The sequence below is a fragment of the Tyto alba genome, unplaced genomic scaffold (genome assembly GCF_018691265.1).
Source record: "Tyto alba isolate M040663 unplaced genomic scaffold, T.alba_DEE_v4.0 Super-Scaffold_1000006, whole genome shotgun sequence".
Lineage (NCBI taxonomy): Eukaryota > Metazoa > Chordata > Aves > Strigiformes > Tytonidae > Tyto > Tyto alba.
In genome coordinates this window covers 8,438,550-8,465,466 of record NW_024881272.1, presented here as the reverse complement: position 1 = coordinate 8,465,466, position 26,917 = coordinate 8,438,550, and the positions used below count along the sequence as shown (strand labels likewise).

General features: G+C 41.4%; 1 protein-coding gene across 6 annotated transcripts in view; it reads right to left on the bottom strand.

Annotated features, from left to right (window-relative positions):
* Positions 1-26,802, bottom strand: part of TEDC1 (tubulin epsilon and delta complex 1) — an 84,499-nt gene extending 57,697 nt beyond the window's left edge. For all 6 annotated transcript variants that reach the window (XR_006164560.1, XR_006164561.1, XM_042784252.1 and 3 more), the window contains exons 1-4: positions 26,647-26,802; positions 25,677-25,755; positions 18,606-18,808; positions 5,709-5,879 (exon numbers count right to left, since the gene is read on the bottom strand). Coding sequence is in view for 4 of the 6 variants with exons in the window: in XM_042784252.1 (XP_042640186.1) it covers positions 5,709-5,879; positions 18,606-18,808; positions 25,677-25,755; positions 26,647-26,778 (585 nt within the window). In the remaining 2 variants the exon portion in view is untranslated. The remainder of the gene's footprint in view (positions 1-5,708; positions 5,880-18,605; positions 18,809-25,676; positions 25,756-26,646) is intronic.
* Positions 26,803-26,917: the final 115 nt, after the last annotated feature.

Genomic DNA, 26,917 nt, shown 5'->3' with positions numbered 1-26,917 from the left:
TCCTCCTATTCAGAGCTGATCCCTTTGTTACTGTAATAACTGCAGCTGCCAAACAAGATAGCAGTGCACATTTGTCAGACAATCGCTCATATTTCATTAATATTTCTGCCAGAAGACAGAGAAGGTTTCCTGCTTTTCTTCCTTTATTCTAATATGAACTTTATCATACACTTGGGTATTGACAACTATTTTAAAGTTGACAGGCACTAGGTAATTATCAACCCTTCCCTGAAACTTCAGAATATTTTAGCGTTCCTTTCCCAAAACTCACTTCTGGTGACAACCATCTGTCACATGTGCAGAGCTATGCCAGTTTAAAAATAAAAGAGCACCTCCCCACACAATGTTCTTCCTTTCTACTTGCCACTCCTCTCCCTGCTGCATTCTTGCGTAATTCTGGCTGCCAAACCTTTGGGCCTCCAGCACCAGGGATGAATTTCAGCCCCTCTTCCAAAGTATGTTGCAACAGCACCACTAGCTAGAGCTGAAAACAAAACACTCTAAAGCTGTAGCAATAGAGGAATAAGGTGTTCCCCTGCAACCAGACTAAGTGGATACTGGAATAATCCCGTATTTGTATTTCTACAGTCTGTTAGTGATAACCACAACATACTGAAGATGAAACAAGGTTTAAAGAGGGAAACAGTATCAAGGTAAAAGAAGGTGAGAGGGTGAGAGACAGAGCATGTATAGCTGTCGCTTAGTGGCACTGGAATGGACTGAGGTGGAGGCAGGTCTGATTTAACCTTATACTAACCTTTGCACAAGAGTATAGGTACAGCCCCACACTGAGCATCACTTCTGGGGAGCTTCCAGTACCAATTCCTAAATGTCCTTGAGCTTAGACACGCTGCAGGGAGATCAGCTTCTCTAATTCACATAAGAGAAGATGAAAAGGGAGCTCTGTTGACAGTTCACATACACTTGCAGAGGAAAAACTTCTACTGCATTAAAGAATGTGCTATTGAGATCTAATGGCAAATTTGCTTTAGGAAAAAACAAAGATTTTCAAACCAAATATCTCAAGACAAAACAGATATAATTAACAAATGTAGGTACGGTAGACTCTTCATGCCAAGATACAGATGCATCTAACAGTTGCTGTTTAGCTCACTCATAAATTACTGACAATGAGGTAATCACTCAGCACCAGTCTCTGCCCCCTGCTATCCAGAGATCAAGTCTTAGTTGTTGTCCCTTTACTCTTTTACTACAACATCAGATATGTAGATACAACCAATCCAATCCACTCTAATTCATCTTATTTTATATTGTTTATCTTAGAGGAGTCACAAGAAACCACTTTGTTTCATAAGAGGTATTTTCCAGTGTTTCTCTGCATTCAGCACTGCATGACAGACTACAACTCCTGCTCTTACAGTTTCCAAGCATATTACAACTATTATTGTCATTTTACCATGATCTGGTAATGCTAATTATGTTAAACCCTTCTTCCATCATCAAGAATTCCATTTAATATCATTTTATCCCTACTAACTTATATGCATAGGTCACAATCAGATGTTCATCTGCTTAAAAAAATTCACCTCACCTAATCCAACCTTCCCTTATTTCAGGTATAATTTCTGTCCTAGTCCTTTAGTGGATGGACAACAGCTGAAAATACTCACAAGAAATCCACCAGTTTTCCAAAAACTCACTTGTTCCACCATTTCTTTTCACATGCTGGTTGTGGCACAGCGCATTTAACAGACCCAAAAAACAATGCCAGTTTTAAACTATACAGGTTCCTACCTGTTTTTCTGAAACTATGCAAGGCTTCTCATTCACATTTTTTAAGGCAAAGTGGTAATTCAAAGCCTAACTAAAACCAGCTGCTCTCCCCTATGAATTCAAGAGGGATCAAAAACCAGGCAGATACATATTCCTCTGGCACTTGACAGAAAGAGGAAAAAACAGAATAGAAGGAACCAAGAGGCATGCCTTAACACGCTAATTTATCCTTCACGCTTCCATATATTTGAAGGTATATCAGGTAAATATGTACCACTGAGAATTTCAAGGGAATTATAATGATATTACTACATTATACTTTCAAAGCAGGCCAAACTGTCCATGTTGAGAAGCATTCTAATGTATTCAATAGCTCATAGCCTCAGGCTGCAAAATTCCTCAGCAACAGAGAGGTTAAGATTTCCCTGAGGAAGTCTTATTCCTACGGCAGGACATGTGCATGCTTGTAAGATTCAACAAGCCTTTTGGGAGCTGAAGTCACTGAAAAGCAGCTCATCAGAATAACTAGCAAAGAGGAACAGCCAGTCAGACCACCTAGCAAGCAATTCCCAGCACATGACTGGCTATAGCTTCAGAAATCTACACTGGTTGCTGTAGAACTTCACACCATCAACCTTACGTGGCTGCAGGCAGGACAGAGTAGATACAGGCCCCAGCAATCAGGTTCAGTTATCATTTGTGTGCTTCAGAGAAAGAACAGCTATTTATTTTTGCCTGTTTCCCCCTCACATTTCCCTCCTACTTCTCCCTTACCCTTTCCTCAGGCAGTACAGTATTATTTCATTAAGACATGACTCATCACTTCTAACCTGAAAGTACATGTCCCTGATCACCCAAGCAATTCAGTATTTTTTCACAAAATCACAGAAATGGAAAAGACCTTTAGAGGTCTTTAGTCCTACCTCCTGCTCTAACAAGGACTATCACCAACAGCAGTTTGTGGCTTTGTGTATGTGAGTCTTTGAAACTTCCAAGGATGGAGACCATTCAACATCTCTGGTGAGCTGTTCCAACACTGCCCTTCATCCCAGAGAAGCTTTTGCTAATATGCCTGAACCTGCCAAGCTATAATCAGCAGCCGCTCCCCCTTTGCCTTCTGGTATTGCTGAGAAGACCAAGGGTCCATCTTTGTAACCACCATCCTTGTAACTACCCATCAAAGAGCTGAAGGCAGCTGTTAGGTGACCTCTCCCTCAGTCTCCTCTCCACCAGAGCAAACAAGCCCAACTCCCTCAACCTATTCTTGGAAGTCATGCCCAACTTAGCTAGTCCTTGACTGTCTTGGTAGCCTCTTGCTGAGTCCTTAATGTACAATTCTTACTCTCAGTAGCAATATCCATACAAAAAAATATGGAGTGGAAAAGTAGTCATCTCCTGAGTAAGAACATATTTTCCAAGCGTGATGTGTTTCTCTCAGAAAGCCCCAAATAGAGAATATGGTATTTTAGAGCCTGTGTGAGTCACAGAATGAAATCTGTGGAAGTGTCGCCACTACTTGGCAAAAATTGTAGCTCGTGATCAGCAGTAAATAAGACTGTTCCACAGTTGAGATACATAACCTGTTAAGTTATTAAACAGACCGAGTAAAAGACATAATTTTGTAGAGAAAGCCCTCTGTAAATCCGTCAGCATAATTAAAAAACATAACACCTATTAGCCTCTTGCATACTGTGTTTGTGGTTTACATGAGAAAAGCAGCAGCTCATATAGAGGTCATATTGGGTCACCTCAGTCTTCTAACAGACTAGTTTAAAAGTTTTAAAATTAATGCAGTAGCACAGACAATTTCTCTATAAAGAGTCAGGAAATCTCAATTATTGTTTATGCAGTTGTTAGGTTGTGTAAGTATGTTATATTTTGTGTTACTGCAAATGTTAACATTAATGTGGCACTGTAGTTAGGTCCCTTCCTAAGACGCTTTTACCTTTCAATTTTCCTGCTTTTAATTCAGACTAAAACATAAATCATAGCACTGCACTTTATTACAGCTCTGAACAAAACTCCCACAGTTGTACATACATATTTCAGCATACATAATATCACTGTGTGATCACATATGGAGAAGCTGGGCTCCAATCTATCCTCGTATGTATACATCCGTGATTGCAGCCCTCTACATACACTGCAGAACATAATCTGAACAAAGAATCACCACCACCACCACTTAATGCTTTCAGTTTAGTCCAGTGATGACTGTTGGAAAAGGCAGTTACGGCACCTTTCAGAAACTGGATGAACAGAGACACATTCTCCCTCCTGCTTATTCTTTTAAATTCTAGAAATTGTGGTCCAGTGAACTGCAGCATAACTAACCTGTCTCTCGTATTTCTCCGACTATAACAGTCCTAACTTTAGCAAAACATTTTTCCTTGGATAGCCCCAGGGGAAAGAACGTCCAAGTTTATTTCAGAGTACAATCCCCACAGGAAGTCATCATCTTCCCTGTCAACAAGTTTAGCATGTTGCCCAATCAGCACATCTCTTCTTCACTTCAGTGTCTGATCTGGACCATTGAGAGTATCTCTGCTCTTACTCGAAGCCCCGGGTTCGACCTGCTCTTAATTCTTCCTTGGTCTCATTAACTGCAAGCTGAGGTACTGAAGCTGCCTAATGATTTGTTACTGCCAGGTACTACATAAATCAGAGCACTGATGATGAGTTATGGAAGTATTTGCCTCACCTACTATAAAAATCAGCATACCTTAAATAGAGGTAGCTTATCAAGGGGAGAAGAAGCCAATCATTTAATTTGAGTTTTACATCGCTAAACCACCTCTCCTAATAGCATCAGCGTCTGTAATCTCAGTGCAGAAGCCAAGGTCTGCACCTGCACTTACAGTGAATTGCTATCTTCATTCCCAGATCAGAAAAGCACATTCGCAGTGGGCAACGAGAAGCAAAAGGTTATTTTAGATGCTGCACGCACAGCACCTGATCTTTCCCTAGGGCTGTCAATCAGACATCTTCTCTAGCAATCAATCCATGCAAGAACAAAATGTAACCTCATTATAGTTTTCAGCACTGCTCTGTCAGACACAGGATTAAAACTAAGAAGGCATCTTCATTCAAAACCCTCTTGTTGCAACTCTGACAACTTTCTGATAAGAGTTGTTCTCTGAGAAGAAATTTCTCAAAACTGTTCTTAGTCTCAAAAAGGTTTCCTGTGAAGGTTCTGGGTACAGTACCAAGTAGGTCCATATGTTACCTGAAGAGATATGAATGGAGAAAGGGGGCCCAGGGAAAACATTACTGAGTATCTTTTAGGATAATCTTTAAAATCATTTTTTTTTTTAAATTTGTCTCTGCAGTCACCATCACCGTCAACTTTGGGACTGCAGGCTGTTTCCATCCTAAGCAGACATGATGCTCCCAGATGTCTGTAATTTTCAGGCAGGCATACAAACATCATTCATAAATAGGAACAGAACTGGAGTTTTAGCAATGTAGAGACCACTATTAATTCCTGATTTAAAAGCAGGTAGATTTTGGGTTCCGCTCAGATGTTCCCTAGTACTTCAGAATGGGAAATTCCATTTTATTTTGCTGCCATTATTTTCAACATCCATGCTCAATATTTCAAATCCACATTTCTGATTAACTTATAGCTCTGAATCACTATTTCTTGTCTGTGGGACCAGAATGCTCTGTCTTGCTTCTACTGGGCATTTTCTTAGAAATATGGAGACAGCCTGTGGTTGCAGAAGTAACTAATGTGCCAACCTGCAAGAGAAAACTTTTATACGACAATCATAACCTTATGAACACTGTACCTACTTAATTTTCTCATGGTTCTGCCCCACTGGGGAAATGTGGGGTATTTATATTTAGAGTACTTTACTTTCATCTACAGAAAATGCAGAACTAGCAAACAAGAGTAATTTGTACATTTAGCACTAGCTGACGAGGCTTTTAAATAATAAACAATGCCATAGTGAGTTAGAAGAATCATTTACCTTGTGCAAAAGTTTGCAAAGCTCTTGGTGCTGAGCATGCAAACTCCGCCACTGGAACCTCAGCCTCCCATTTAACCACTGAAGGTATCTAACATCTACTCTGTCTTCTAGTCCATGTTCAGGTGCTATTTCAGTTGTACCCTTCTGGCTGTTAGGGAGATCATCTTCACACTAAAGGCAGAAGAGAATACCAAAATGTTTTAAATTAGCTTCAACACTTCCAAATCATTCTGTAGTAAAGAATATACAAGGCAAATAGGCCAAAGAGGGAAAAAATACCCCAAAAAGAAAGTAAGTTCCAGCAGTAGAGAATAATTGTAATCTTTTAGAATACAGGACTCAAACAGCCTAAACGAGTACCAAAGTCTGGAATAAATATCAGCTTCTCAGCTACGACGTGGTGAGCTGTCTCCTCTCCTGTCTTTCATTTTCCATACCCAGGAAGACACAGTGTTCCTGCGACAGCAAGCATGTTCTTTACCCAGATGGGAGGGAAAAAAAAAAAAAAAAAAAAAAAAAAATCACATTTTGACTAGATTCTAATAAGTCAAAGAACATAAAAAACAGATTTAGCTCCTCCAGTGTCTTCCCGAAAGTGCTGCAGGCTGTATTCAGTGACCCTATTTTTTAAATCAATGCCTTATATAGGGACAAAATTGTGGGCCTGTGCTTACCCAGCTATTTTCTTTTCTCCATCCAGCATTTTGCTTCTTGCAGGATAGAGGAAAAGAAACAATTATTCAGCTGGCATGGGCCACAAGTACACAGAGGCACTCCCAGCTACTGTTGCATCACCTGTCTTGCCTTGTTCTGCCTTCCTCTAGAGTAATTTGTAAGGAAGAAGGGAGAAGCCAAGAGTTTCCTTTCGTTCATCTCGTACCACCCTTCTGCTGCAGGAAAAAAAAAAAACCAAACAGAAAACAATCACCACCATCTTCTGGATGAAATTTCTGCTTGGCCAATGGCATAAAGCAAGCATGACATTTCTGTCGTATCTCTTTCCCAAGGAACATGGGGGGATTTCACCTCCCTCAGCCTCTTGCACAAAGAGATCATTCACATTTACACACAGATCTCTCTCTCTTTTCAGCTAAGACTCCTGCAGTTTGCAAATTAAAGAGGGAAGACAACATGGGTTGTTTTACTTCTGATGCCAGTAACACCACTTAAAGTAAGGCTGAGCTGTCAACTTCAACCAGTCTATAGAAAGTGCATACAATAAACGCAATACACAATTCCAAATTTTTTACTACAGCATAATGTAAGTAGAAATAACATAGCACTGCAAAGGCCTCACTATTCAGAATGGGTGCTCATCATCTAAGAAAGTGTCTCCCAATTTGTTAGACTCTCAAGACATTTCTTTAAAGTAGAAATTTTAAAAGCCTACTTGAAACACGACTGTTTTCAGGAAAACACTTACACAGATATTTAGACCCATAGACCTTGATGGTATTTAAACATACACGCTTCCCTCTTTCACAGATTTCCATGTTCAATAAAATCTTAAAGATGCAGCTGGCAGGCCAAGCTTAAAATGTAATTCCAATGTGGATCCTAAACTAAAAATGCAAACTGTAAAATGAAGAGTTTAATCTTGCCTTAAATGCAGATTTCAGCAGAAGTGTATCTATAACTGTGCTCAAATAACCCCCTAATGCTTGTTTCAACCTAAGTATCACCTCAGTTGACAGGGCCTCTAATACAATGAGTGTTCATATTATTTATAAGCACAAAAACGCTGTTCTGGTCACATAACAAAATATATCAAGATTACAGGTTTTTTCCCTTTGCTCTGTGGTTCAGATAAATGCATTGCCATAAATCACAGGAGCACAGGGTTAGTAAAGGGCTTTTCCTTTTAAAGGCACAGATCCATCTTTAAAAAAAGAGGCAGTATCTCCTTTGTGCCAACTGCAATGTCACGCTTTTTCCTCAGATGCCTTCAGCCCCATGCCCCTAAATCAAAAGGGGCTGTGTCCTAGGGAGCTGCAGTCCTAGCTAAGTACCTTCATGGTTCAGATTTTCTCGCCTCCAACCAGAAGAGGTTTCTGGACTATGAAACCACACAAATACAATTACTGTGTCGTCCATAAACATGATGAGCCAAGCAAGTGGATATTAGTCACTACAGCAGAGAAAACACATGTGCGAACAACACTAAAACACCTCACATAAGCCGCCAGAAAACTGCAAGGCCAAAGACAGACTTGGAATTCCCAGATTAACATCTGCATCTTCCACAATTTACAGTTCAACTCCAACTTCCCTAGTTACAGGTTTCAGAACAGCACAAATACTGCTCTCCTGCAGATTCATTTCGGGAAGGAATGGCATTAAGCTCAATTTCTTTCACAGTACAGTGACAAACACCATGCAGAGTTAATTTTATTGTAGCAACCTGCCTTATTAATATTAAAATAAGGAAGCCAGCCAATGATGCATATTTTAACAGGATCTCTCTATTATTTATTTCACAAACTGCACAAAAAATTTACTTTTGCTATGAAATACTTAGCCTGGCATAAAGCAAACAAGGTAAAAAAAAAAAAAAAGACCTGTATATTACACTGTGACCTCCATTTCTAGTCCCATCTTTACAATCTAAGACTATTTACTGCTCTCCCAGTGGGAGAAAAAAAATCACTAAAATGCCAGCCCAAGCTAGAGCTTTTGCTTCAAATATCACTGTGAATTTATCTAATCTATGCAGCAATATGGATACACACCTACATTCACTTCTGAGATACAGAAGTGGATATTATTTAGTCAAAGTCACAAAGAGAATGGCTAAGGCAATTACCCAGGGCTCTCAATGGCCTCCCCACACTCAGAATGCTCCACATTAGCTCTGGAAGAGATCATTTCATAGACACTTACGAGAAAAGCTTTTTGCTTGCAAACTGTTTGCTGAAATTAACGTTTCTCCTAGATTTTGTTTCAGAGAAGGGAAGCGCATGGACTCCAGCTACAGAATGGTGCCACAGGCTTGCAGTACAAAAGCCACATCAACTCGTATCGATACCCTCGTTTCGGTGTCAGTCTTCTCCCATTACGCTGGCAATATCAGAGCCAGTTTTGTCAAACTGGATGATGCAGACTCACCAGAGCAAGTGCGATTAGCGTAACTTAAGCAAGAGCTAGAATGAAGCCACTCAATTCCACTCCTACTGTAACTCACCCCAAACAAGATTTTCTGTCCTAAAAGCTCAAAGTGCTGCTGTTAGATCTCAGTATCCATTTATTGGCAAGACTCAGAAAAGCACGTACTCATATTTACATGAGTTCTTTTCAAGCCAATTCCTGAACTATCACCCTGCGTGCACTTAGGTGGAACTTCAACCCAGCTCTCCCGTGGCAAAAGATCCAGGCAAATAACCAGCTAAGACCCATAATATACACACATTCCAGGACACCATGCATCACCATCCCAACTAAGGTAGCTCACAAACTACAAAACCTGCCCCATGCTCAGAAGCACATCTCTGGCTTTGTCAGAGCTAAACACAGTTTATGTCCTAAGAGCATATATTTAAAATATTTGCAAGGCAACTTAGAATTCAGCCTCCAACACCACATGAGTTTTGCCCTAAACACTCTTCCCTAGGCTATTTCAAGTGCAACTGTTATGATGATGCCAGATCATTCTCAAAACCTGCGAGTGGACCTGTGGTTAGACAATGGAGCAAGTGCAGAAAAAAAAAAAAAAACAACAAACTCTTAGCAGAAGTGTTCTGGGCAGACAAGTCAGATTCATGAAACACACTGAACTGAAAAAAGCCATTAAAGTACTTAGAGAACAAGGGGTGTGAGAAAGGAGGGTGTGAAAAAGACACCGTGATATATCAATTTTCACTCACATTCCATACATCTAAGCAAACAACTTGCACGCAATGTGCTTAGACAAAAATTAAAGATTAAGAAAGTTCCAACTTTTATAGCAGAAGAAATCAGAGAGCAGTTCTACCAACAGTGAATAGAGATAGATTGAACAAGTACTTTGTGATATAAATAGTTTACGAAAGAAAAACATAAGCATCGATGTATTTGTAGACAGGTGAGAAGGGAGCATTTTTTACACTACTAGCTCCATTTAAGGATTTTAGTGACCTGGTATGCAGTTGACTTCACTCTGTTCATACACTTTGAATTAAACAAACTCCAAAAATTGTTTTAAAGCAAAATTCCTTGCAGATTCAGTGGAGATCTTGCAATATGCCACAAACAGTACTGCAAAGAAAACCTTTTGTTATGCAGTTTCACCACACTTCTACACCTTCTGTCCTTTTCCAATTCATATCGGTACCTTAATGCTTATAGATTCTTACCTTAATAAATTTACTATGCCCTGTACACACAATGGAAATTAAGAGGACTGTGCTGCCTGCACTGCTGTAAAAACAAGGCGATGGCAGGGCTACTTCTCCGAGAGATGCTCTTTTCTGACTACCAGCTGCCACCTGTCGGTACAGGACCAGGCCCGGCCGCTGCCGCCACCTCACCCCCGGCATGCTGTGGCTTTTCCCCAGACATCTTGCAAATCCCTCCAAGGATCAGCTCTCTGCTTCCATATTTGAACATCCAGCAAGCAGCCTGCTACTCTTCCCATGGAGAAGCAACCCTACCAGAGCACGGGTAGCACGTTTAACCCATGGATATATGCATTAAGTCAACTCCTGGACATTAATCCTTGAGCAGAGCAAATTAAAGCAACTGCCAGTTGAAATCTCCAATGCATGCCCCCAGCCCACTCCTCACTTGTTAATCTGAGTCTAGACAGAAACTACTCTCAGGTACTACTCAAATCTTAACTACACTAAGCATGCAGCCTGGTATCACAAAGGTGGGAATAAGCCTATCTAGATCCCTCACCACAGGACTCGGGAAAGGCAAAGCAATCACATAAATCAAGCCAATAAAGTGCTCCTGCAGCTTCTACTGAGCGCTCGTTCTGAACCGCTCATAATTCAGACAATGGTTTTGATGTGACATAACATATGTTAACCTGTGTAATTACAGATCTTTAAACGGAGCATAATTTTTTTTAAAATTAAACACCATAGCCAGAAATAACAGTATCAGACATGCTTTCTTAATTAATACAGCCATACATCTATCCGCAGGAGGGGAAAATGTGAAAAGGAACAGTTTGAACGGATGAATGCAAAAGGGACAACACTATTTTCATTAACAGCACCATCAACAACACTAATTGGATTTCCTCCTAGACAAGGTAGGATCCAGATTAGATGAATGCATGGAAAGATAGATGGTATAAGAGCATACTCCCACATGATGCAAATACCAATTAAATATCCAGATATTTGCACAGAATATGTTTTCCATGAACATAAGTGCTCACAATGCGGAAGTTACGCTCGGAGTATTCAGCAATTAAAAAGTAAAATCCTTGTGTTTCCACATGGCCTTTTAGCTTTTAAATTTCAATGTCTGTTGTAAAAATTACTACTCACAACAGCACTCCCAGGAGTTCACTCTTGGCAAAGAGTGAAAAAGAGAAGGTGCTGAGGGAAGGCAGAAGATGTGAACAAAGTTCCTACCCATTCCTGCAGTGTTCAAACAAGCCTGTCTGGCAGTAGCCACAGGCCTGAGGCACTAGAGCAAGTCAGTCCCTTACCCCATCCCTCCTCACTCACTCAGCAGGTTACCGAAGAGCTCTGCAATAAAGCAAAAGCACTATGCCTTTAAAATAGCACAGCAGCATTGCCTCATCTTTGGAGCTGCAAGTTTTTAAAATAACATTTAAATCCCAAAGTTCACTGTATCCTGTATTCAGACAAAACATGGAAACGAAACACACTAAAACAAACATGTGGCAGGGTCAACCTTGAATCACAGAGCACTGCATTTTGCAGGGCTCAAGACACGCAATATAGATATGCCTTGCACTGCATTTCCTCTGCCTGCAGCTGCAGCCCTGCTTGCCCACGTCCATTTTGCTTCACTGTGGCAAGCTGCTGGGCAGGGGGCAACCAGTGAAGAGAGAAAGATGCAGAATGCCACATCAGCAGCAAATCTGGAGCAAGAGGCCAACATGAAAAGAAACAGTAACTGCCCTCCAGGAGAGGGGAGGCAGAGCTCTGCCATACGTAGAAGGCCTGCCATGACCTTCTTTGCACATTCCTTTTGTCCTCCTGAGGAAAAAGTTCTTAATTTCAAAAAATCCTCCAATGAGTGTTAAACCCTGATCACAAAGTGGGACACCACTTTAAAAGTGTGGATGGATGTTCTCATTTAAATCAGAAGGTATTAAAGGTACTGGCTGCTCCCCGCCACCAGAGGGCAGGAAAGGCACTAAAACACCTTAAAAATCACTCGGTTTCCCCAACAGACAAGGAAGGCACTCCCCACACAGAAATTCAGCGAAGTACAGAGTACCAGTACGACCATGTTAAGCCTTCCCATGAGCAGGCCAGTCCTCATCTTCCTCTCCTCAGGTGAGAGCTCAAGTGACTCCCGTGCCTGTTGGTAGAACCCCATCCAGAACACATCAGCTGTAACATCAGATTCAAGAAATTTTGCATTTATTTGAAATTCAGACATTACTACATGAACAGCAGCTTGAACAAATTATAAGCCTTTCTGATCATTTCAGACTCCTCTTTTAGAGCATTTACCTTGACATGCTGCCAAAAAAAAAAAAAAAACCCAAAAACCAAAACACCCAACCACAACTCTTAGACGTATATAAGTATATTCAGTGTCAGGCAAAAATAAATGTTGTTAACCACACATTTTCCAGTGCACCACAGGAAATTGTTTTTCACTGGAAAAAAGGTTCCATGAAAGTCCAAAGCATAGAATTAAAAAAATAAAAGACACAAAAGATCAGAAGGAATAGCACATACATATTCATATGCGGATTGACGGGGAGACAATTTCAGCTATCACCTGTAACTTGTGCTTTAACATCAAAACATAAAAAGTGCATTTCAAGAGTCCAAACTGAAATGTGCTCCAGTTGTTGTATGGCAAAAACATATTCCTAATTTAGTCATCTCTGACCACAAAACGTGTTTAAGCCTACAGGCAATAGCAGTAACTAAAGACAATAGCTACCTATTCAGGAAGTGACTTTCAGAAGTACAAAAGGCAGAATTCAAGCATTTTTCTCCCTTAGTTTGTGGCAGAAGCCTTTACAGGGTGGTTAGCAGTGCAATGAGAGCGCTACAACAGACTTGCCAGCCACGCAGGAGCCCAGTTTGCTGCAAGGTCCAGACGGGGTGGCCCAGCGTGGGGTGCAGCACACACCAAACACACCAGGCTGCCGCGGGCAAAGCAGCACTGCTTGCTGAAAAAAAATGAGGCAAGGGAAACTGCAGGAGAAACTCTGGGGATCCTGTGCCCTCTGTTTAGGTTTCAGGGACAGCTTTCAAAAATGTGTCCCTTAGTAGCTACAGAATACAGCAACAATAGTAGCAAAAAAGGGGCAAAAAGATAAATGGTGGGAGCTGTTAGAACCATAGGAGGACAAAAAGAATAGAAGTGTAAGCACAGAGAATAAGGGAGAGAAATCTAAAAAAAATGAAAGCTGACAGACTAGTATAGCCCATAAAGATCTGGAAAGTAATTATGCTTCTGATTCAGAATCAATGTTAAAATTCCCTCTTCCACCCCCACTTAAATAGGTGAAGGCAGGGGGGAACAGAAAATTTATATTTACTGACACTAGTGACAAAGGTTTCCTGGTTTTCTGCTGAAGGGAACATCAAGCTTGGCTGCTACGTTAACACTTTTCTTTAATAACATGGTTTATGGAACAGCAGTGACAGTCAAGATTCCTATAAGAGAAAGGCATTTCAACAAGATTAGACCAAGCAGAAGCCTTGCACTATATTGGAAATAGCCAGAGAGCCAAACTAGACTGTGACAAACAAAAGATTAATCAAATTGCAAACCTAAGAGTCAGAAGGCATGTTTAGTTTCATTTCTCCCCACCACAATTAATTTAACTGAGTTCACTTTGGCATGCTAAAGAGACACACATTAATTACAACTACAATATCAATATTTGTTGATTACTATAAATTCACAAAAGGGGAGGGGCATCCAATTTCACTCAGAGGGCAAGAAGCAGTCAGAGGGAATTAGTGGAACCAAGCAGCAGTGTTAGTCCAACATATCCTGGTGATAATAAGGGATATAACATCACTACCCCCATCTAAAAAATTCAACAGCCTCCACACATAATTAAATTATGGGGCACACATAGATTAATTTCAGCTGTAGAAATAATACCAGTACAGGCAGTATTCCTCCCTGGAAACAGAAAGAATACATGCTGACAGAGTACTGCTATTATCTGCATGAACCATCACAGATTTGGAGAAAGCTGTGATGATATCACTAAAATTTAAAAAGTGAGGCAAAAAAAAATTTAGTCAAATACTGAATGTGATAAAAAGGCAGGTTTATATCAAACATTTATCTGCTTCTTAGAGAGAGAGAGAATATGAGAACTCCCCAGGTCTGCCTTACAGGTTCAGTGAAGGACAGTGTTTCACCTACACATTTTCAGATGTGGTTTGTATTCTATAATTTTAATGTGTAAATAGGAATCAATGAATGGCACGTGAGAATAATCTGCCTGTATATGATCACCAAAGCAACAACAGATGTTAAAACTGACATCATGGCAGTGCATATTTGAGATAGAAATCCACAATGGGTGTAAAAAGCCTTTGAAAACGTCCATCAATTAATCACCCAGTGCTTTAAGGCAGTAACAACAGGTGACAATTCCTAAGTAGACACTTCATTAAACTGATGTGAATCTCCAATTTAGATTGTACTTAAGTCTTTATAGATCTACTAGAATTAGTGATTACTTTTTCTAAAGAGCTGACCAATGCAAAGTTTGAACTTTCACTTACTGCCTCTGGAGTCACCAACTTGCTAACAGATCAGCACAGTAAATTCAGATAATGGACTTGCACTACAGCAGCCAGGTACTAGAGTCTGACGTGCGATCGATCCTCTCTTCCCTCTCGTGTTCCTCCTGCACAGCAACCCCAGCTCCAGCCTGCTCTCTTAACTGTCACCCCCCATTAGATGATAAACTTCACATACTGGAAGAGAGCTGGGGGTGGAAGGCTAGCAAGAGCAGTGGCTCCTTCAGTCCTGCTCACTGGGACTTCCTGCAGCAAGTACACAGAGCCCTGGTTCAGGAGACTGCAGCACTGCCCTTCCAAAAAAAAAATAAAATAAAAAAATGAGCTGGAAGCCACATGAGACAAGGTGCCCTGAAGGATTTTCTTACCTAACACACAAAAGCAGTCAACCCATATAATCATCCTAGGCTACTAAACATACCTGTCCTTATGAACAACTACCTCAAGATTATTTTTTTCATTACATTAGCCACATTAAGCACTACCTCCTACCACCTTAACCTTTTCATCATGCTTTCACCACTGTTTTGTTTAGAATTTTAGGAATCACTTAACTTTTGAATCTGAAGATGTAAGTGCATGTAAAAGTAAACTTGTGGAAGCCTTCCCCAGCTCAGGATCTTAAAATTATGAATTCCATGCAGTGGCTGAGTTTCATGTCCATTGAGTGTCATGAATACCCATCCCTCTATAAATAACTGGCCTGAAATCCTTTAGAGCTGATGGAAGTGTTCAATTTGTAGGGGAAAAAACTGTGTTGCTAAGGAACTACGAAGAAAACAAGGCCAAAGTGGTAATATGAAATTAAATGAAATTAATTAATTTAATTGGACCTTGATATGTTGGGTATTTGGCATATTATCAGCAATTTAGCAGGCTGTAGGCTTTGTTTCAAACTGAGGCTGAAATAATAGTCAGAACATGATTGCACCCTTAATTTAGGGATTAGCTGCATTCACTCTTCTTCATACAACAGACCCTGTCCACTTTTGTTTATTTCAGACAAAATTCTAAAAGCAAACCATGTGAATATCTGTTTGAACTACAGCTATGCCTTCAGACTACATTTTTTTAGATGAAGACAAAGGGTAAGGATTTTCTTCACATTTATTCTCACTAGCAGACCAACAGATGTGCTTTGCCAGTAAGTACTGGCTTTCATGCTTTGCTGATTTTGGCAGAGATCTCAGCAATGCACAGAACCAAATACTATTTCATGGACTTTTGTTTTGCAACCTTTTCATTTCAAGAAAATATTTTCAACTGTTTATAATCATTAAAAAAAAAAAAAAAGACTCCATGCGGTAGAAGATTTTTCAAGCACTTTCTCAGCTGAGAATTTCAGTTGTTTTAAAGAACATTTCCTTTTCTTTATTCTTTTGAGACAAATCTTTCTCTAGTGAAGCTTTCTTCTTCTTTTATGTTTTTCCTTCAATTTACTTAAATAGAAGACAGTTACAGCTGCAGAGACTACAATTCTGGCATGTTTATCGACACCTGTACGATTTGTTACACATCTTCCAACATTTCACCTTAAGTATCACAAATGCCTGGTATTTAACATTCCCAGACTCAAAATTCCAGAACTCCAATTGTTCAAGTTGTACTTTAACTCATAAGATGCCAGGTATCAAACTGACAACCTCACTTTCTTCCTTTCTTACTGAGATTTTAGGGGCTATATTGCTGAATGCTGTCTGACTGATGACTAGACTTTGTTACATGAAGGTATCGCATAAAATAACAATATCAAATAACAATATATAACAATAACAAAACTATCATACTTTTATGCAACAACCAGGCTTTCATGAGTGGTTTACAAGGAACTGGCTTACTAAGCAAAATGATGTGTGTGATCCACCTATCTTCTCGCCCGCCATTACCTCCTTATATCCTTAACTGTGCGTTCCTAGATCTTAATTTGATTGAGTCTTACTGGTTGAATTTATTGGTTTTGTAGTGTCTAGATGATCAACTATCAACTCCCTCAAAATTCTCTTTGTTTTAATGTAGAATCACAAAACACACTAGTTACACTGTAACTATATTCTATCATTTTTTCCCCCATGAACACCTATTTGTACTGGAGCATGAAAACTTGCTAGATGAACACCATACAAGAAATGTTGCCCTTAATACAATGAGCTTTACACACACATGCTAACTTCAGATTCCAGTCTATAGAACTTTTATCTGGACTACTGAAATAAATTTTCCAGACCTGTAAACCTTTCCAAACACTATTTCAGACAGTTATTGGATAAAAACATGAAAAACATATTCCATGTCTTTTGAGAAACACAGGTAGAACAGGTTAGAATTGCAGCAAAAGGTACAGCAATAAACTTCTCAGTGTGCCTCTGCGTGGCCATAAGAGATAACATTATATTACCATAGTTCTTTCATCTCTTTTTGGAAAATGCAAAACTTAAGACCTTCAGAGAAAATAACATAGGTGCTGCCCCATTTCCTGAATTCACATTGCTGCTACACTGCACTCATCACTTTTATAACAGAAATCAAGGACACAAAAAATAATCTGCTGCCACACAAGAAAAAGTAAAAAGTTCTCCATAAGTGTGTTTTCCTAAAGTCTCAAGGCACCCTTCACAACACCGGAGGGCACCCCCACCCGCACAGTGCACCAAGCACTGCCTCTTGTGCTCCCTCTTCTGTGCAGCAAACTGCAGTGTAGCAAGAGGGGTCCCTCTTCTCAAAATACTGGCAACAATGTTGTTCAGAGGTGACTCTTCTCTTTGAACTGTTTTCCATATCTGTAAGTGTTTTCCTTCTGAAGACACTCTATCTATACCGTAGCTTTCCAGACTCTCACTTTACTGCTTTGCTGTCCCCTAGAAAGATTCTGGAAAGCCAGGCAGCCTACAGTCTAGGGGAGCACATATACATGACCATGAAGACCACAAGGTCTTAGATGTTACCAGATATAAGCAGGTAGCATTCCTGACATACAATGTCCTTTGCCAAAAAATTAGACAATTGTGTGAGCTGGTCACTTTGAACCAGACTGACCAGTAATTAATGTCTGATGAGATAAAGATGATTTAGAACAAACTCACAACCATCTATAGAGGCCTTGGCCACACTAACCCACTGCACTGATCAATTTAAATTCAGCCTATGTTATCTGTTGTGATAAGATCAGGAACAGTTTATTTGCAACAAACAAGATATAAACATGGAAAAAACCCCATCTTCTCACTCTATGCTCCAGAGCAACTGTCTACACAGTAAAATGTACATGTGGTCTTAAATGCAAGGAATGGATTTTAAAAGCAGTATTACCAAACATTACTAGACTGTGTTTTTGTGGGGGTTTTTGCCTTTTTTTTTTGATTGTGCATATATATATATTGGAGCTAAAGCAGGCAAACAGCTATCCTTAGCTTACTTCAGAACAGGCTTTCTATGTGCTAGCATCTTTTTATTGACAGGAACACAACAACATACCCCACTGTTCTCTCTAGGAGGCTACAAGGTCATTAGTTACCCCAGGAGCAGTAGCTGCCATTGGAGAACTTGATGTTCTTAAAAAGTACTATTTGCTCTACACAAGGCCAGCATACCCAGCGTTCACAGCAAACGTGTTTGCCTGCACTGTAGAACCACCCATGCTACAGTCTGGAAGCACAAAACTCAGAAGCAGAGAGATCAAAGACATTTGCTTACTTGCACTCCTCCACACTGGTCTCTCCTATACTGGAAATAGAAATCAGGGAATTCAGGCAGGGATGGGAGTTTGAGAATGAGAAGGAACCCAAACCACCCGCACACAGAAAGTTCAGAGAAGGGAAAGAAAACAGGTTCCAGGTACTGGCCCCTTTAAGTCTTTTTAAAGCTGGAGTAAGGCATTTACGTGCAAAGGTACTGAGATATCACACATTACACACTAGTGATAAACATGGCTGCTGTCACAGAACGTTACTTATAGACAAATAAAGTGGAAGGACACAAACACGCTCACCGTGCACACAGAGGTTTCATCCCCAGTCTTTACTCTGTTCTGAGCCAAAAGCTGCTCCAGGAGGCTGAGTCTGTGCAGCAGCCAGGAGAATGCCAGCAGCAGCTCCCGACTACCCGCTGAGCCGTCAGAGGGGAGCTGGTAGAGTTCTGGCCTGTCATAGCCATGGTACCACAACGCTGATTTTACAAACCTAATTTGGTTATCTGAAAAGAAGAAAACAATTGAGAATAACACACTGCACTACTCAATGCATTTACCCACTCAGTTCCAGAAACTGCTGCCTCTTCTGAGAGCAAGATTTTTAATCAAGCCTAAGATTAGGGGAAGACAGTGAAGACTAGAGTCTTTATCAACAACTGATAAAGCACAGGAGGCAAAGAGTAAAAGACTCCTTTATGCTGTCCCATTCTGATTTACAGGAACTACTGCTAAAGGAAAAGAAGAAATTCAAAGTTGAGATCAAGGCCAGTAATGGCCTCTTGGAGGTTAACAAAGGCAAAAGAGGTAAATAGCCATCCCTACTGTAAGAGGACTCCAATTCACCTATTCATTTTTTATGAGCCACCAAGCATGCTATGAATTAGTAAGCACTCTGAGTCTCTTTACTCCTGAATGAAACTGGAATTCAGAGATAGGTGTTTCACAGCCTGCTGCAAATCTCTGAGCACCAGTGAGCAAGCAGAGATAATGCAGTACACCACACTGCATACCAGACCACATGGACTATCTAATTCTCAGGAATTCTCTGATCTGTATCCCTTCACGCCAGCAAATGTTACCTGACAGCTGCAAGACAGGCGCTACAGAACTGTAAAATACTAAGGTAACACAGAGAAAATAATTATTAAAAAAGGTTCTGACCAGTAAGCTTCAGCTCTGTACTAAGTCAGAACTATAATAATGAACATATTTAGGAGGCATAATGATAAACAACACGTGCTGGGGAAGAACCAACAGTTGTTGTAAAAGGAAGTCCTGCTCAAACAGCTACTGGAGTTCTCCAAAGGCAATGACAAGCAAGGGATTAAGGAAGACTCAACCAGTGTGGGACATTTAGACTTCCCAGTGGGATTCAGCTAGCATAAAGAAACTAAATCACTGCAGTGGAGGGAGAGGGAAGGCCCTTGAAACGATGACAAGTACCCAGCAGAGAAGAACCAGAGGGCAGGAACAAATGGTGGTTTCAAATGAGGGCTCTGTGCTAAACAGTTGCTGTTCAACCAACTCAAAATGACAGTGTGACAGTGACAGAAAATTTGGTGCTGACGTGATATTACTCAGTAATAAGGAATGCAGGTAGATTGTAAAGGATTACAGAACCTAATGAGCTCAAGCTTTAAAATGACAGATAAAATTGTTTTTATAAAAAGTGAAAAATGATGCACACAAGGGAAAAAGCAATCCTAGCTTTATTGACATAGCAATGGGCTTGGAGCTGACCGCTGGATTCAGGAACACAATCCTAGATAAGATTTTTCATGACAATACCACACTTGGTCCTCATATGCATCCAAAAGCAAATTGAATGTGAGAAACCTAGAGAGGAAACTAAACAGAACACAGGAAACAACATTATATTGTTGTCTGTATCCACTGTGACCCCACATCTCAAATTCACAGTGTTAGTTTATCTCTTCGGTCCCAAAAACTTGGAGAAAAAAAAAAAAAAAAAGGATAAGTACGATCACATGTACAAAACAGCTTCTCTATAAGAACTGACAATGTAGGCCAAGAAGATGACTAAGAATGGATATGACAAAACTCTTTAAAACCATGAGTGCTGTGGAATGGGTGAATAGGGAATAATTTGTTTGCATGACATTCAATACAAGAACTGTGAGCCACCAAAATTAACAAGCGAGTCAAAACAAGTTACAGAGAGGTTCTTCACACATGCAGCAAAGCTCTGAAATTTCTGGCCACAGGACACTATGGGCACAGAGTTACACAGGCTCAAGGAGGAACTGAATTTATGGAACAGGAGTTCATGGAAGCTTATGAAATATAAAAATATGCTCTCTTGCTTGGGAAGTCTGAGATGTAAATTATGGGAGACTGAAAGAATACCCCCGGAAAACTTGCTCTGTCCTTTCCCCTGGGCATCTAATTTTGACAGCTGCCACAGCTGGATGGAGCTAGAGGAACCTTCAGTTTGATCCAGTTTAGGCATTCTTACAAAATAAGGAAGAAACCTCCTCCCCTTTTCTAGCATGTTTCAGTATCTCCATAGGATTTTGTGAAAAAAGTACACACACACAAATAACAAAGTACAAACCTTGCACAATCAGGGATTGTCACTGATGTCCTTAATTAACATACAAATTAATCACATTACATAGTCATTTGCCTAGTGCTTGTTACTTGTGGCAAAAACCTTCCTTAGCACTGACACATACCATAATCTTTCTTCTTCTGGCACTGACTGCTGAAGCTCAAAAGCTACATAATAACCAGCTTCAAAACAAAAAAAAACAAGGTAACAATCCTGTTGCTCTCAAAAGGAATTTGTTAATTACAAGCGACTCTCACAGTGAAGAGTGGTTGATTTAACTTGATTTGCAAAATGTTAAAAGAGTCTTATCCACCAAAAGTAATACACAGCCAAAACACAAGGAGGAGCTATAACCTGACCTACTCTAGTAACCCTAAAGGAGCAATTCGCTGCCACAGCTCTGCCGAGACCGGAAGGAGCTGGTACACATAAAGAGCCACTAAGCCCTTTGCACCTTGACAAACCAAAGGAAGGTCTATTCCTTCAGGTTTCAGAGAAACATGAGGGCAGATCCCTAAGGAGATGCCTACTTTCAGAGTGTTTCTCAATCCAAACATACAGCTGAAACTGTTAAACAGCTTACTACACATCTTCAGCAGTAGGAGCAGGAATATGTGGTTGGCCGTGTCAAAGCTGCAAATGAATTTCTGACAAAGACAATAACCGCAACTGAAGAACAAAAAGCAAGATCAGGAGCATGATTAAGCAGGTGATACAATGGTGCAGAGTTACTAATTTCTTGCAGGACTAGTGTTTTGCGTGGCAGAGCTTCTGCAGAAACACATGACAGTAGGGCAGTTGGTTTTATACCCAGCTTGTTTCTGCATTACAGACACAAAAAGGAAACCCAAGCACCTCAATCACTTTGTTTGCTCTTTTTGCAGAACCCATGCATGTGAGAACAAGCAGGTTTCCTCCACAATGCTCTGGTGGCAGAAACGCCTATGATTTGCTAAAAAACTTGCTGTAGATATGCACTCCTATTCCTCATGCACAGGGGGAGCACTTAGATATTAGAGATTTTATTCTGATCACTCTTGAACTTCTCACAGGAGCTAAGTTTTCATGTTGCGCTTTCCTTTTCTTTGTGCATTTGTCAAGAAAGGAACTGCCATAACAGATAAAGGCAGAAATACTCCAAAAGGAAGATCAGTACATACTTTCCTCCTTTTTCAAAGCAAACAAGCATCACATGCTGCCATCTGCAGTTCAGGGAGCTCCCCAAGAAAACACATATCAACGAGAAAGAAGAAAGAGCAAGCCAGGTAGTTTTTTCCTTTATCACAACTTCCCTGCTCTGACATACCTCTCAGGACCAAATCCAGCAAGGCAATTAGCCACCTGAATTTCTGTGTTGCTTTGATCCTTTATCTCCCCCTATTTCATATCTCTCTCTGCAACACGTTGCCCTCACATGAGAAGGTACCACTCGTATATCAGGCAGGAGCTGTGGCCAAGCAGTAGACCTGGAACTGGGGATCAAAGAGCCTTTCCATGACCTTAGAGAAGTCACTTAGTTTTCCTCATCTCCACAGTGCTCTGCTTACAAGGAAACGGTGCTCAGATAAATGGCAGTAGAGGCTACAAATACCCAAAACCAAGACAGATTCCTCCAAAATGTGCAGCCAAGAGAAAAAAAAAAAAAAAAAAAAATCACAAAAGTGACGCTGATGTTGACAAAACCAGTCACTCAAACACCTCCTCTTTGACAACATTTTCTTACAGCAATTCGTTAGGATTAGGCAAGTTATAAAGACCCACACAGTCCTTCCAATAAATCCCCTTCTGCATGCACATAATTTATAAAAGTACGTTCAGCAAGTCAGACCAAACTGTGGAAGGACCTCAGGGTTCAGCTCTCTTAAAACTGTGCACAAGCTGTGCTCTTCTGCTTTATGAATCCTGCAGAATGTTTTCAGTGAATTACATGATTTTCAAACAAGGATTATACATTAGCCTGGCAGGCTAGGATGGAAAGAAACTAAATCAAGTACAAGAACAGACACAGATACATTACTTTATGCACTCAGGCAAGAAACACCTGCATAGGTAGTGGTATTATGGGAAACTACTGCTGCAGAAGAATGTTTTCTGCTTCATTTGTCAAACAAACAAAAATATATTGCAGCTCCAGACCTCTTCCCCATACTATAAAAACTGAATTGCAGCTCCAGAAAATAAACATTTCTGCCAACTATCCGAATGTATATTGCACTGCTACCTGGTGTGGCTGTCAGCTTGTTAACCAAGTCCATCAGCTCTCAGCCTCTGTGAAGAAAAAGCAGAGTGAAACCACTAATCATGACTCCATCACTAAGGTTATGCCCAAAGTCCTATTACACAGATTAGTTTGACTTGTACTCCACTGACAAGAGACCCATTGTTCTGACACGTTTAAAATGCTGGAGTGTCAACCAAAGTTTACAGTAAGTGCTTTTTACTGTGTGAAAAAAAAATTCTTCCAAAATGACAAACAAGAGCCATTTGCAGAATTTTATAGCCACTGGCTGGCAGGTTTCAATGGGGTTTCTGGTTCCTTTTTGCAAGAATGCAATAGTTCCTACATTTTAAAACATCAGACTGTGTGGACTTTCTTTTTATATGTAATTTTTCAAATATTTTATTTTCTGCTAGCTAGGCAATAAAATACATCAACCATTTGAAAACATGGCGCAGAAAGTTCTTCTGAACAATATCACATCACACCCATAACAAGGGAATGACTAGTAGCTGTTCCATTCAAAGAAAACTTCAATCTCCTCTAAAATTCACCTATATGACAAGATCAGCTCAGACACTGACTAGTGAAAACAATTCACTTGAAACAGAAATACACGCTGGGGTGCAACTTCAAAAGTCACTTGATAAAAAGGACTTCCCAGATCAAGGAAAAATTCCTGGAAAAATCTGTCCTTTTCCATGGGCAAAATCTGTAAGAACATTCTCTCCTTGCAGTGCACTGCTCTTTCCTAGCATCACACAACTGCAAGTGGTCCAATCTAGCATGCAGTCCTTGAAATGTAGGTCTCACTCTACAGAGTAGTAAGGAGAACCACTGTGACCCCAACAACACACACAGGCTACAGGCCGAAGTTCAGTGTTTCATCTGGAAGAAGAAAGGGTACAAGACCATTCGCGTGCGGCTTCTCTTTTCCAGAAAGCTGCTCCTACGCACACAGTAACCCTTACACCAAAGGAGTCTTCACAGCCTTCCTCTGAGATCTGGTAACCGCTGCTCTCCCTGTTTTAGCTAAGATAACTGAGGGGTTGTTCAAAAACAGCAAAGAAAGTGAAGTCTGATCCACGGACTAAATCACTGGACTTGAATTAGAGGAATCCGTTTCAATTCTTTGCTGTGCAACAGGATCCTGTACAAACCTGAGAGTTAGTTAGTCCCTGTGCCAAAGGTTTCCACTTCATTTGCATGAAATAAATACACAAGAGACCACAAGTGCTCCAGAGCAGGAACAGAGAAGAAAGGCAGTAAAATATTGATCGTGTTAGCAGCAGACAACTCATTCCCTTGGCCAAACAAAGGTAATTAGTGTAATTTGAGAAACAGTATGCCTCTCCAACCTGAATTTCAGCTTTAATCACCAGGTTGTGACTAAACAAGTTTCTTAAAAATCAGATCAGCAGTTCTGAGTAGAACCGCACATTCCTACCTCACAATCTACCAGCAGAGGCTGGATTTGTTCTGTCTAGGGTCAGCAACCTGTCACACACACATGGAAGTCCTGTCTCAAAATGCTACAGGCAATTGGCATGGGAGCAGCCAGGATTCGAGGAAGTTGCACTCATGCAGGACCATCTCCACAAAGCTGTAGGAGATGGACAATAAATTGACTTACCATACACAGCAGATTGTGGATGAGCGGAAAAGCAAAAACAGCCAAATGAAAAATAGCAGTCCTGTGAGTAACACAGAACCATGCTGATTTCCTGCTGATCTACCAGCAAAACTATGCTGGTTTTGCTCCACACTCCACAACGCTTAGCCTTTTTTAACTCCATTTACAGAGCCATCAGATTCCCAGCTCTTCAGGGACTTAAACAATGTTGTTTAGGTTTTTTTGCTGTCAAGGGCAAAAGTGGAATTTAAGTCGTTTTGGTCTGAGAAGACCTTTATCCATCACAGAAAATCCCATTCTCAAAACGTCCTCTGACAATGAAAGGGCTGTAGATAGACATATATCAAGAGAGAAGTCCGGGGAGTAGTATTGTACTTGGAATAACATACATTTAAGTAGTGAATAGTGCTCTGTCACTGTGAGAAGCCAACCTGTATCCAGCTTCTCTCTGGATTAGTGGCCCTGTCCACAGAGATACTCATGGTCCCTCTAAAATAATCACATGCACTTTTTGTTATGTCTAGAACTTCAATCCAAAACACTTATGTATGGTCCATATGCTATAATTCATGGCCCTGACGCAGGACTTGGTAGATTAACCACAGAATCATGCATCATGTGTGGAATGGGGAAAGAAGGAATCAAAGGAAAAACAAATCTACTTCTGTAATAAGGTCACTTCAGAGATTTACCTGCAGTGAAATGTCAAAGAAAAGTAAGAAGCCCTAGCAGGCACAAGAACATCCCTGTTTCCTGGACAAAGCAAACCAAAGAGGAGTAAACCTGCCTGCACAGCTGTGATACAACAGTAAGTTGGTGGCACATGTTTTCAAAATGGAGCATTCCTGACAGGGAGCAAAGAACGAAAGAAAAGGTGCTACAAAACCAGTCCCAGTACCTCCCTGGGACAGGCAGAAATCACACAGTCAGCCAGACTGACTAGGTTACCTATGGCATCAACCTCTGTCCACTTGCCTCCGTGGATTTGTTTCAGAAGAGCGTAGAGCAGCCTCCAGAAATCCAGGCTCTGCCAAAGAAAGAGAGGGGTGGGGGGAGATCAGCAGGCAAAACATCTACCATATATTTAGTCTTAATTAGGCAATTAAACCCATATCTGAGCATCAGTTCCTACATGGAAGAGCACACCTGAATCATGCCAACACTGTCGAACGAGGCAGGTTCACATATTAGTCGCCTTAGGAACTCTACCTACAGTAAGGTGCACTCAGGAAGAGAAGGGCTACTGATGCTGGCTGCACAGCAAGACCCAGCCCTTCTACATGCATACAGGAGCACAGCTTCCAAAATATCTGCTCTGATATAACCACATATGGCACAACCCGCCCATAGCCGAACAAGCTCTTGAGGACACTGCAAAGATCTGACTGTGATAGTATCAAAAACTCCCAAACAAGAGGCAGCACATGACGAGTAGAAACTAGAAATCATTTCTTGGCCACACAAGGACAGCACGCTAAGAAACCGAAACAGTGATTCTTACAGTTGGAATTTCAGTCAACACTCGTAAAATGCTTAAAATAGTTAACTGAGCAAGTGGCGCGCCCCGTGCAGGAGCTGGAGGCCTCGCAAGCATCGCCCTGCAAAGCAGAAAGACCCAAGCCGGTGTACAGTGAAGGGAAGCACACCTCAGGTGACGCTACAGAGGTGTTGCGGACCACCCTGAAACGCCAAGCTTTAAGTTAAAACCACAATAAGACAAAGCCCTTCCCAGAGCGGCGAGCTTGGAGGGAGGCGCCGAACGCACGGCCGGCTGGGGCGCCCACAGCTGCCCCTCTCCCCGTCCCCTCCCACCCGGGACCCGGCCCCGCACGGGGGCCCCTGCCCGCCCACAGAGATATTCCCCCAACACGAAGGGGGGGGGGATCGCTAAGCAACAGCGGGGGCCGCCGGCGCTCACCGCCTGCGGCCGGTCGAACCTGGCGCGGCGGAGGGTATCAGGGGCGGGCCGGGAGCGGGGCGGCAGGGCCCGGCACAGAGCCCCGACGGCTCCCGGCAGCGGCCATTCCCGCCCCGGCTGCTGCCGCCGCATCGCGCTCCGCCACAGCCGCTTCCCGCCCTCTGCGGGCGCATGCGCAGTGCGGCGGGGCGCCACCCCCCCCGCCTTCCCGCTGAGCCCGCCCGCTGCGGCGCCCCCTGGCCGCCGGGAGGGAGCACTGCGCCGCGTGGGC